Here is a 12,530-nt window from a genome sequence, read left to right as displayed (position 1 = left end):
TCTAGGTTATGTCAACACTACAAATGATAGATTGTATTAACTTTTGAGGCAGCTCATACTACTGAAACTGTGATAGAAGCAATGATTGCCCAAGCTGCTCAGAACAGAACCCCCTATTCCTGATAAGACTTCACTGCAACTTAATGTGATTCATCATTGCTACACTTGATATATTTTTCAAACCTTAAAGAGTGTATTTATATCAACTATCAGAATTAAAGATCCCATATTGTGGAAGCTGGTGCTTATTCTTCCTGTTCAACAAAATATCTTAATGAAAAGGATTTGAGTTGCTCAGTTCAGGTTTTTTTTGGTTGGTGTTTGGTTTTAATTTGGCTTTTTTCCCTCTGTATGTCAAAACCAAGTACAGAACTTCCTAGATAAATTGGCCTTTGTTTATCAGAGCTGCTCTTTCAACACAGAATCACACTTTTTCATTTTATAATTGGTGCAAATGTTAAACAGGAGCAGTATCAGTTATCTCAGTTTCAAAGCACATTCTGGTCTCAAGTATCCCTCCACATGCAGAGAATGCCTTACAATCCTAACTGCGACCACGAAACAAGTAAGAAAAAAATGTACATAAAAAAGTAATGGTTCAAAGGAAAGTATCAAGTCAGTAGCAGATTTAAACTTGAATGATCTGACTTGTGCTTAAGCTATTAAAAAGTACTACAGCTCTCATGTTCCTTTCTGGGTTGCTTTGTTTGGGGTTGGTTTTTTTTTCTTCTTCTTTAAATCAAGACCCCTTCAGACAAGGGAAAGACGACTGAAATTAAAGTTTTAAAAATTAGCAAACAATGAAGAGGTGGAATACTTTGCTACTTTTCTAATTACAACCTCCAAGAAAATGAAGGCTTTTACTACTATACAACATATTCAGGCCTTACCATTTCCCACCACAAACCTTAATCTGCATTACCATAAAATGAAGAATAGTTTTAAACATTATTTCACATCACCATGTAAGCACTGTGTTTATACTAAACATGCTATCAAAAGCAGTATTGCACAACAGAAGAGAAACTAGTTTACTTTCTTTCCTTAATATCACATTTCAAGTTTCACAACAGAATGACTGGTACACATGGTCTGAACTGTGGAGAGCTGGTTGAACCAGAAACAACATTCTATTAAGTGATGAGTACTCTTTTTAAACACTAGTGAGCACAAACAGATTGCTGCTAAGTTTAGTACCATTTAAAAATATGGGGTCACAGATGCTTTAAACTGTATTTTGTTGTTATTCATTTTACTCCAAACAATAAAGACCTATTTAGCTATCAAATCTCTACTTCTCTGCTTCTACTTTTAGATATTTCTCTAGGATCAGAGAAGAAATCTAAGGTTAATTCAATGTTTAAATCTTTTGAAAGATGTCTACTGCATCTTCTCCCCATCAAGCTCTAACAATGTTCACTTTAACTGAGGTTTGCTTATCCATGATGTTTCCTCACTAACTACACCAAACAAACCTATCTATCAGTATTTTAATTTGTGTAAACTTTTATACATTATCAGGAATTGAAGTATGACAAACAAAAAAAACTGTAAAAATCACAAACACACTGCAGATAAAAGTTTTCTTTTTGCTTTTACAGCTTTCCTACACAAAGATACAAGCAGCTTTCTAAACTATAAACTAGACTAGCACCTGGGCAAGTTAAAGTTCTTTCCAGCATTGGTGAACCAGCTATGGAAATTCCTTAGCTATCAACTCTGTGGCTGGCACATGCAAAAAGTTAAATACTTTGCATAGCATCATCTCAGTAACAAGTTTGGCTGTATTCCTTTCATACTCTTACTCAATCATAAGTCTTCTAAATGATACTTCTTTTTCAGGCAAATCAGAAGACAGAGACATCTGCTAAGGATGGAAACAAAACAAGAGGATTTCTCATCTCCTCCCACAGATCAAGGCCTTTCTTTGCTGCAGCTAAAGCAGTTTCTAGTAAGTCTAATACAACAACTCAGGATCACTACACTATTACTTCCTGTGCTAACCTCTGCTGATAATAGGAATATAAGAGTATTTATCAAAACTGTAAATTTTCTATTCCAACTGTTCTACCAGTCAAATGATTACTGTTGAAACAACACAATGGATGATCAATACTTCAGGTAACAAGGAAAAATTTTCACTGTCTATAGTGACTGATATTTAAAAGGTTTTAGCAGCTCTAGGAATAGAGCATTAAACATACACTAGTTACTAGCACATTATGTTCTCTATAGCTCTAAAGAGACTGGGTAGTGTTTGTTTTCCCACCTTTCAAAGAATCAATTCTCTTAATACATCTGATAGTTCCATTTAACCATGAACCAGTCAAATGCAGGTTGTGTAAACCTTACCTTCTAAATTGTAAAACAATTGGGCAGAGAACTCAAAAAATGCTAACTGCAAAGCAATTAAAGGCTTGCCAGATTTTTCTTATCCTGCTGAAAGTGTTTAAATGAGAAGTCTTTTAACTACATTTTCAAATCTCCCCACTAGAAATACTACAATATAATGGAACAAAATGCTCAGAACCAAATTTTGAAATAAGTTTTATACTAAAGATGATAGCAGAATGTTGCAGCAAACTGTTGAGAAGTACAAGTCAACTTAACTGACTGCAAAAAATCGGTATTGTCTGCATGGTATAAATCCTCTGACGAGTATGTGTGTATTGCTGCCTTCCTTAAGGCAAGGATAGAACAGTCTGAGTTATGAAAAATAGAAAAAAAGTAAACATCTGTTGTAAGGAGAAGGATGAGGGACTAATGTCAACACAGGAAAAGATTCCCAAATATCCCAAAGGATTCAACATCATACAAAACTAGACCAGTACTGAACAACTTTCCTATGACAACTTTTGTAAAGCAAACTAATGTGCTCAAACCGGTATTCCAAAATGCTATATTTGTAATTATACAGCTACTTACAAAAAAAGAAGCTATCCATCAGATAAAGAGAAATAACATTCATCTTCAAGAAGGTACAAAGTTTAATGAGTTCTCTCCTTAGGAAAAATGCTAAAGCATTTTTTTTTTCAAATTTAACAGGTCAGCTAAGTTTGCTACCCATGCCATAATTGTAGACTGGCAAGTCTCAAACTTTGCAATGTGCCACCTAATCGTTACCAAATCCATCCACTCTTCCCGAATAAGCCAATGTCTGCTGAACATGGCTCTAGCCGTAATGGCTAGAGCTTCCCAAGACCTATCTTTGAGCACTCATAACCCGATCACCACTGAAACACAAGGCAAAGACTTAGTAATATTTTAAACAACTTTTTTTTAATAGAAAAAGGCAGAATTCAAAGTCTCGGGCAAGGCCACAAGCAGAGACTTATGCAGCAGACAGTAAAGAAAACCATCTGCCTGCTCTCAGTCTCACCTTTCTCCGCCACCTCGGCCCTCCCGCACACCGCATCCCGCGGGCCCTGCACTCAACATATTCCGGGGCCATGGCCGGGGCCCCGCGCTCCCAAGGGCGCTTCAGCACAGGCAGCCCTGCCGCCCCTCGCTGCGGCACCCACCTCCTGCCGATGTCGGGCCACGCAGCGGCGCGGCCTCCTCCTGGCCCTGGCCACACTGCTTCTGGGCCGCGGCCTAAAAATGGCGGAAGCAGCCGCATTTCCCAGGCTACTCATGCCGCGCCCGCGCCGCCAGCGACCCCGCACGGCGCAGCGCTCGCCGCCTAGCCGGCCCTGCGTACCTGGACTCGCGCCCCGCAGCTTCAGTCGCCCGCCTCGTCCCTCCGGCCCCGGCAACCGCCGCCGCCTCACCAGCCCCTGCCAGCGCCGGCCGCCATCTTCCGTGCCCCCACCCGCGACAGGCAGGCGCACGCGCGCTACGTCAGCACGCTCGGAGGCGCGAGGCGGCCTCAGCGTGAGGCGGTGGCGGGTGCGCCGGCGCGCGGGGCGGGGCGCGCGCCGCTTCCGCCAGCCTCCCGCCGTGCCGCGAGCCGCGCCTGTGCCGGCGGGAGACGAAACCTGCCCCGGCGGCGCCAAGGGCTGCGGGCAGCGGCGCCAGGGGCTGCGGGCAGCCGCACTGGGCGCGGGGCTCGGTCTGGCTTTACTGTCGGCTCTCTGCTGCTGCAGCGTAGAGGGTCGGGGCCGCAGCTCTCATCGCTGCGGTGACGAGGGGGGAAGACCAACGTTCACGGAGTCACAATGGTGATTCCAGGTTGGGAGGGACCTCTGAGGCTCATGCAGCCCGACCTCCCCTCTGCTAGAGCAGGATCACCCACACACAAACGCGTCCAGGCGCCAATGCCTCCAGAGAAGCAGCCACTCTCAGCAGCCTGGTCCAGTGCTCTGCCACCCTCAAAATGACGAATTTTTTACTTTTGTTTACATGGAATCTCCTGTGTTCCGATGTGTGTCCACTGCTGCTTGTCCTGTCACTGAACAGCACTGAAAAGACTCCAGGGCTCCATCTGGAAGGCTGAGAGAACTGGGTTTATTCAGCCTTGAGAAGAGAAGGCTGAGAGACCTCATAGACAAGTACCGTGAGGTGGAGTCCTTTTTTCAGTCACATGGTAAAGTTACAAGGGGTAATGGGCACAGGTTGCTACTGAGGAGACCTGGACTGAATGCCAGAAAAAAACAAAAAACCAAAAAAACACCATTTGAACTATTTAACATAGTAATAAACTCCCAAGGGAGGCATTGGATTCCCATACATTGAGTAGTTTCAAGGCCCAGCTGAATGGGGTGCTGGGCCATCTCATTTAAGCTATACTCTTACCCTGGAAGGTTGAATTAGATGATCCTTAAGGTGCCTTCCAACCTGGTATTCTAGAATCTATGAATCACCAGTACCTTAAGACTTGAGAGGGCTGGCTAAGAAGTCTATCCCACTTAAACTTTGCTTTTAACTAAAAGCTAACAGTCATAGAATCATACAATCAATCAGGTTGGAAGAGACCTCCAAGCTCATCCAGTCCAACCTAGCACCCAGCCCTAGCCAGTCAACTAGACCATGGCACCAAGTTCCTCATCCAGCCTTTCTGTGAGTGCTGCCAACTCTTGGCTTCTGAGTTCCCACAGGCTCCACTAAGAGCCATCCCTTCATAGTGTCATGTTATTTTTACTCTTTGAGTCCCTCTAAGAATTGAGCAGTTAGCAAGCTACTTAAAGATTTCATCCTTTCCAGGCTTTGTCATCAACATTAGTGGTTTTCCTCAGGTTTTTCTTTTCTGAAACAGTACATGGGTTGATTGCGATAGATCACTTGGCAGAGAACAGGGAGATGCTGTCCAAATGTTCTCTCATGATGATCACAGTTAATAATGCCTCTGTCAGACCTGTCCTAAGTAGTACATGCATTATTACACACTTGGAGTCTCCAGATCTCCAACACAGGTTAACAGTCACATAATCTGAGTGGCTGGAGAGCAGCCAGGAGGAAAGGGACCTGGGGGTACTGGTAGATAGTAAGCTGAAGATGAGCCAGCAGTGTGCCCAGGTGGCCAAGAGAGCCAATGGCATCCTGGCCTGCATCAGGAACAGTGTGGCCAGCAGGACAAGGGAGGTTATTCTGCCCCTGTACTCAGCACTGGTCAGGCCACACCTTGAGTACTGTGTCCAGTTCTGGGCCCCTCAATTCAAGAAAGATGTTGAGGTGCTGGAACATGTCCAGAGAAGGGCAACAAAGCTGGTGAGGGGCCTGGAGCACAAATCCTATGAGGAGAGGTTGAGGGAGCTGGGCCTGTTTAGCCTGGAGAAGAGGAGGCTCAGGGGTGATCTTATTACTGTCTACAACTACCTGAAGGGGCACTGTAGCCCGGTGGGGGTGGCCTCTTCTCCCAGGCAACCAGCAATAGAACAAGGGGACACAGTCTCAAGTTGTGCCGGGGTAGGTATAGGCTGGATGTTAGGAAGAAGTTCTTCACAGAGAGAGTGATTGGCATTGGAATGGGCTGCCCAGGGAGGTGGTGGAGGCACCGTCCCTGGGGGTCTTCAAGAAAAGACTGGATGAGGCACTTAGTGCCATGGTCTAGTTGATTGGTTAGGGCTGGGTGCTAGGTTGGACTGGCTGATCTTGGAGGTCTCTTCCAACCTGGTTGATTCTATGATTCTATGATTCTATGATTCTAATTAATAAAATCCATAATATGCACCTAATGTTTACAAAACACATAGCCTTAATTAGAAATATATTTTAATTTACATTAAACAATAGAAAATTATTTAAGCTGTAAAAATCCACTGTCTTGATCAAACAATAAAACCCCACCACAGAAACATCATGCCAACCACCATTAAACCTTCTGAGAGCCAAGAGCAATGTTCTCTATCTCTTGTAGAAGTTCACGAAACTAAAAGGTCACATCTGTATTTCTGCTAAAACAAAACCAAACAAACAAAATTCAAACGAGCAAACAGAAAGGTTGATCATTTCCAAAACGGTGAGAGGGATTTCAAAAAAACAAATACTTGAGCCACTGGGGGAAAAAAAAGCCTTTTCAGGTTCTTTGGCTCTCACAATACAGGCATCTTTACCAACATGGAACAAACTGAAAGGACTACACTGATCTCCAGCCTGAGTGCACCTGTGAGTGGCACAGCACTGGAGTACCCCAGACCCACAACTCCTCTCACTCAGCCAAGGAGCTGGATTGAACCAGAGGGCTAAGAAGCAGTCGAAGGTTCTAGTCTTTTCTGTGCCGATAAAAGGGTTGAGGGTTAATCTTAATACTGGAAGCTGCGTTTTGTCTGAATGTCGTCAAGAATCTGCTGTAATTCCTCATCTTCAAATCTGCCCTCTAGGCTGCAAAATAAGAACCGTGAGAGTATATTAAAGGTTTTATAATCTCCCTGGGTTCAGTTCACAGAGCTCTATTACTCCTTCATCACTCCCCACATCATAATGGTACCACGAGAAGCTATCTCTAACATTACTCTACAAATACCATTTTAATCCCCGTGCAGTGCCATCTCTTTACATGACAAAACTCCATCCTTCCCAGAAATTTCTGCTGAATAATTTTTGAATGCCTTATCAAAAAGGTAAGGCAGAGCTCTAAATGAAGTCTGTGTAGCTGCAAGTTCATAAACTAAACCAGTCTTGCAATGAAATCTTATCATACCAGAAGAATATTCAGAATAATGTTCTGGTCCTTCCTCTATCTTGGCCATGAAGTAACAAAGATATGAAGAAATTACTGCTCCCCAATACATTAACCACAAAAAAGTTCACAGAAGCCCTGTGATTTGCTCCAATAGAAAAAAAAACAAACTCCAAACAAAAAACAACACAGCTGTATGATCTAAGAATCACAATGTAAGATGCTCACACTTAATCCAGTAATGTTGTCAGAAATGCATTAGTGACACTTAGAAATAGTACCACACTCTCAGATCAATGGGTAGGTGAAGGAAGACCAAAAGCAAAAGTGTTTTCATTAAGACAGATGGATTCCAGAAAGTGCACCTGCCTATATCTGGCTTTAGACCCCAGAAAAGCACAAAGCAGTCTTTTTGCAATATGTAAATGCTCACCTAGGAATCAAGGCTTTTGCTTCCTCAGCTGTCTCAGGACACAAGTTAGCCAAACATGCCAGTTCAAACTTGTGGAGCTTTTTCTGGAGCAGCAAACTGTAAGGAAAGACAACTTGGTCAAAGTATAAGAAAGGCTAAAATATAACATGGCATGAACTAAACCAATGCCTTTGAAAAAAGGAGTTGAAAACTCTGCTTTTGGCACTGAAGTCCATGTTTTTTTTCAGACCGAAAGACTCATTATACTAATAAGTAGAGGGGAAAAAAAAAGTCCCATCCCCTCACAAAATTACAAAGTCTAGAAAACTCTCTCATTTCATGCAACTAATGTCATTTAAATATCCAAACCAAAGCAGTTCAGAAAATTTGGTCTAGGCAAAGTACAACCCTCCATGAAGAATAATGATCATTTTTTTTGCCTCTTCAGAAAGACAAGATTCAAAATTACAGTACAAATCAGGAAACACAACTAAAGTGGATTTCACAAACCAGCACCAATATTACATACCAGATGCTCCAGTACAGTCTTAACCCCTCATTCTTCCACTCACCTACGGACACTGGCAATGGTTTCACGGTTTTTAAAGCGGCTGAAGCGTGCTGTGTAGTTCAAGGTTTTCATGAAGACTTCTGAGAGCTCCTGCTCATCTTCTGCACTCTCGTTCTGTTGCTTACGATGCTCGAGAAGCATATGCACTTCTGAATTCAGAAGGGTTTCCGCAGTTTCAAACTCTATATTTGAATAAGTGAACACCAGCACATACGAAGCACGGATGAAAAAGTGCACTTACAGAAGTTTTGTACGTAAAATTAGCTTTGGGTTACAAGGAAATGAATGAAAATGTCTTTTGGTAATTGTGCAAGCCCTGTCACCAATGACCGGGCAGAATTTCATACTGCAAATGCTGATAGAAGAGACATCACTTCCAGTGATAATCCGATGCGTCTTTCTGATCACACACATTTGCAGCCCTAACCTTGCAATTTGTCACGTTTTTGCAGTGTTTTCTTCACCTCTTTTGGCAGAACTTATGTCTGACTTGCTTAAAAAAAAAAATACTTAGAACTGCAACACCAAAAATACCCCCAAATCAGTAGCAATGCCCATGGTCTTAGGAAGGCTCTGAATTCTTCAAGTAAATGCATTTGCTGCTCAGTGTTTTTAAAAAGGCTTCATTTACTTCATAGGTGAGGGGCCTGGAGCACAAATCCTGTGAGGAGAGGTTGAGGGAGCTGGGCCTGTTTAGCCTGGAGAAGAGGAGGCTCAGGGGTGAACTTATTACTGTCTACAACTACCTGAAGGGACATTGTAGCCAGGTGGGGGGTGGCCTCTTCTCCCAGGTAACCAGCAATAGAACAAGGGGACACAGTCTCAAGTTGTGCCAGGGTAGGTATAGGCTGGATATTACGAAGAAGTTCTTCACAGAGAGAGTGATTTCCCATTGGAATGGGCTGCCCAGGGAGGTGGTGGAGGCACCATCCCTGGGGGTCTTCAAGCAAAGCCTGGCTTAGTGCCATGGTCTAGTTGATTGGATAGGGCTGGGTGCTAGGTTGGACTGGATGATCTTGGAGGTCTCTTCCAACCTGGTTGATTCTATGATTCTATGATTCTACTTGAGAGGTTACTTGACCTACTGAAATTTTGTCAGAAAACTGTTTGAAACGACCTCAAGAGACTTTCCTCGTCTTTGTAACTCTCTCTGGTTTTGTCGTCATCTCTACCATCACTGCATTTATTCCAATAACAAAGTCTTACAACATCAAGACTGCGAGCTGCTCCAAGCAGCACGATCTGCATCCTCAGATGTCCTCCAGCACTGCCTTACACAGCAGTGCTACGAAGGGCCTGGCAACCTTGTACGGAGTAGTACAGTTAATTTGGCTGAACACAGGTGGGGTATAGACTTTAGTGTAGAAATATCTGAAAAGCTGTCTTTCAGGATGATGGTTTTGTTCGTAACTCAAAAAAGCAGCATGATGCCCTTTCCCCTCCTGCTCCCGGCTCCCCTTGCAGGCATGCTCTGAAGTGTGAGGACACATCTGGAATTCACAGGGCAAGAAATACACAGACTGTTAACGCCTTTGGTTACAAGACATGCGGGCTCCGGACCGCTGGTTTACCAAAATGTAACAGTATCCTAATATCGGAAACGGCTGGTGCAAAAACCAAGCGCCCCAGTCCAACCAGCTCGTTCCCTCGGAGGCGCCCGGCCACAGCGGCCGCCGCCCACCACCGCCTGGCCTCGCTTGGCCTGGTTGGGCCCGGCGCCCTCTAGGCCCTTCACCGCTCCTGCTCGGGCGACCGCCCCGCAGCGCGCACCTTTAGGGAAGACGAGCTGTGAGGCGTCCTCCTCCACGTCCGCCGTCCGCGGGTCGCTGCCGCCGGCCGCCATAGCCTCCGCCGGCACCGGAAGAGCGCGGGCGCCCGGAAGCTCCACGCTTCCTCACCCCGCCAGCCGCCAGGGGGCGCCGCGGCCGCCGCGGAGGCGCCGGGCGTGGGCAGGAGGCGGGGCGGGGCGGGCCTGAGGAGCAGCTGGGCGGGAAAGAGGGAGGGAGTAGCAGTGTGAGCGCTGTGCAGGGGAGGCGTCGTGCGCCGTCCGTGCCCCAGTGCCGCTGGGTGGGTTGTTAAAGCTCGCGGTTAAGCTTGTTAGGACACCGAGAGCCGCGGAAGCAGAGGCGCTCTGTGCGCACACAGGCACCCTGCCCCGAAACACAGCCCTGTGTGTCAGAAATCAGCTCCTCGAGATCGCACCGAGACACAGCCCTGTATGTCAGAAATCAGCTCCTCGAGATCGCACCGAAACACAGCCCTGTGTGTCAGAAATCAGCTCCTCGAGATCGCACCGAAACACAGCCCTGTGTGTCAGAAATCAGCTCCTCGAAATCGCACCGAAACACAGCCCTGTGTGTCAGAAATCAGCAACTCGAGATCGCACCGAAACACAGCCCTGTGTGTCAGAAATCAGCTCCTCGAGATCGCACCGAAACACAGCCCTGTGTGTCAGAAATCAGCAACTCGAGATCGCACCGAAACACAGCCCTGTGTGTCAGAAATCAGCTCCTCGAGATCGCACCGAAACACAGCCCTGTGTGTCAGAAATCAGCTCCTCGAGATCGAAAGCAGCGGAATGCTTCACAGAAGCTTTGTTTCTGTGAAGATGGTCTGTCAAAAGTACTTGGCCTAAGACCTCAGGGGCCCCAATTCTTAGAAGGCATAAGTCACGGCCCGGGAGAAAAGGTTGTGCGCGGCCCCGCGCTCGTCTTCTATGCAAATCCAGGGTAAGGCTGCTCATGCTCAGGCAACAGGAGCTAAAAACTGCGCTGTTCCCCCTCATCAGGCTCTGGGGAGTAGCACCTAGGGGCATGGAGGCAGCAGATGAGTCGTCACTCGTCTGGCTGCACGGCAGAAGTGGGTCAGGGAGGCACTGCCTACTCCATTTGGCTACCAGAACGTCCTTCAGCTGCACATCAAACCTTGACCCTAGAAAAACTATAACCGTCTGCACCAGAATTTCTGTTGCTTGCTGTGATTAATATACCTCGGTCTGTGAGGAGGGAATATTCATCTCATAAATAACACACTTGGAACGGGAGGTTACTTTTGCAAGCCGTCCAGGAGTGATCTAGAGACCCCTAGAAGTTACAGGCAGGCTGAAAATTATGATAGCTCTCCTAACACTGTGCCATTGGAACGCTGCCTGTGATATAACTTATGGAGTAGTATTTCACAGTATCACAGTATCATCAGGGTTGGAAGGGACCTCACAGATCATCAAGTCCAACCCTTTACCACAGAGCTCAAGGCCAGACCATGGCACCAAGTGCCACGTCCAATCCTGCCTTGAACAGCTCCAGGGACGGTGACTCCACCACCTCCCCGGGCAGCCCATTCCAGTGTCCAATGACTCTCTCAGTGAAGAACTTTCTCCTCACCTCCAGCCTAAATCTCCCCTGGCACAGCCTGAGGCTGTGTCCTCTTGTTCTGGTGCTGGCCACCTGAGAGAAGAGAGCAACCTCCTCCTGGCCACAACCACCCCTCAGGTAGTTGTAGACAGCAATAAGGTCTCCCCTGAGCCTCCTCTTCTCCAGGCTAACCAATCCCAGTTCCCTCAGCCTCTCCTCGTAGGGCTGTGCTCAAGGCCTCTCCCCAGCCTCGTCGCCCTTCTCTGGACACGCTCAAGCATCTCAATGTCCTTCCTAAACTGGGGGGCCCAGAACTGAACACAGTACTCAAGGTGTGGTCTAACCAGTGCAGAGTACAGGATCTCTCCCGGGAGAGCTCACATAGAAGTGCCTAACCAGCCTAAGGCTCTTAAAGTAATCATGAGACCTTACTATGTCATCCTGCACTCCTGAATAAAGGAAAGAAATAGACTGTTGGAGAGTTTCTGATGAAACCGCTCCTGTTCCTGCAAGCTTGCATCCATGCCTAGGTGAGTTGCTTCCTGCATATTGGAAAGAGTAACACATGAAGAATAAACTTCCAGAATACAAAGGGGTCAGATCACAGATTTTTAACATTTGTGGCCTGGATAAATGAGTGTGGCAGAGAAACTGATTGAGCACTAAATTACTAAGTAGTACAAGCAGAACGATAGGAAGATAGAATGGAAACACCTTAGAGAACATCTGGCAAATTAAACAGATTTACATGAAAACAGGAAAATCTATGCCAGGTTGCTGAGAGAAACATTTACAATCACTTGGAACCCTGATAGTTTCTCAACCCACCTCTTCAGATCATTGTGATTCTCAGAACAGGAGACAGCTTGCAGAGCTATTTTTAAGTTACTAGTTTCACTTCTGTTTCCCCCCAAAGATCCATTCTACTTAAGTATATGAAACCTAACACTATTAAAGGAAAGGCAGATCTTTGCAAGAATTTATAGGTACAGGGAAAGAGGCTGTCACAAAAAACAAAGGTCTCAAGAGTCAGGTCTAAAACAAGTATGTGCATTCCTGAATGAAACCTACCTCCTCCTCCCCCCACCCCCTTTTTGAAAGCTTTTTAAAATGCACTTTAAGCCCCACAATAGATAT

At 45.7% G+C, this 12,530-nt stretch overlaps 2 protein-coding genes across 4 annotated transcripts in view; both read right to left on the bottom strand.

The window, feature by feature from the left end:
* WDR33 (WD repeat domain 33) overlaps positions 1-3,830 on the bottom strand; it is a 77,137-nt gene extending 73,307 nt beyond the window's left edge. The window contains exon 1 of one of the 3 annotated variants that reach the window (XM_064165255.1): positions 3,701-3,830. Coding sequence is in view for 1 of the 3 variants with exons in the window: in XM_064165254.1 (XP_064021324.1) it covers positions 3,380-3,451 (72 nt within the window). In the remaining 2 variants the exon portion in view is untranslated. Of the gene's footprint in view, positions 1-3,379; positions 3,489-3,521; positions 3,544-3,700 lie in introns of those variants that run through there. The other 2 variants (XM_064165258.1, XM_064165254.1) reach the window with 2 other exon arrangements.
* A 2,303-nt stretch (positions 3,831-6,133) lies between these two features.
* Positions 6,134-9,949, bottom strand: POLR2D (RNA polymerase II subunit D). Its single transcript, XM_064164769.1, has 4 exons — positions 9,811-9,949; positions 8,042-8,222; positions 7,491-7,586; positions 6,134-6,759 (listed from the first exon to the last, which is right to left on the bottom strand). The coding sequence occupies exons 1-4, from the start codon at positions 9,881-9,883 to the stop codon at positions 6,681-6,683; spliced, it is 429 nt and encodes a 142-aa protein (XP_064020839.1). The 5' UTR covers positions 9,884-9,949; the 3' UTR covers positions 6,134-6,680.
* Between the last annotated feature and the right edge of the window lie 2,581 nt (positions 9,950-12,530).

This window comes from Pogoniulus pusillus, chromosome 26 (genome assembly GCF_015220805.1).
Source record: "Pogoniulus pusillus isolate bPogPus1 chromosome 26, bPogPus1.pri, whole genome shotgun sequence".
NCBI classification, from domain to species: Eukaryota; Metazoa; Chordata; class Aves; order Piciformes; family Lybiidae; genus Pogoniulus; species Pogoniulus pusillus.
This window is presented reverse-complemented; position numbering and strand designations above follow the sequence as displayed.

Bases quoted from the DNA above. Each gene is read 5' to 3' on its own strand.
- POLR2D (XM_064164769.1), bottom strand. From the start codon at position 9,883: ATGGCGGCCGGCGGCAGCGACCCGCGGACGGCGGACGTGGAGGAGGAC. The intron at 8,223-9,810 runs GTGCGCGCTGCG...ATTCAAATATAG, and splicing joins ACAGCTCGTCTTCCCTAAAG to AGTTTGAAACTGCGGAAACC. The intron at 6,760-7,490 runs GTGAGCATTTAC...CTTATTTTGCAG, and splicing joins GCAAAAGCCTTGATTCCTAG to CCTAGAGGGCAGATTTGAAG.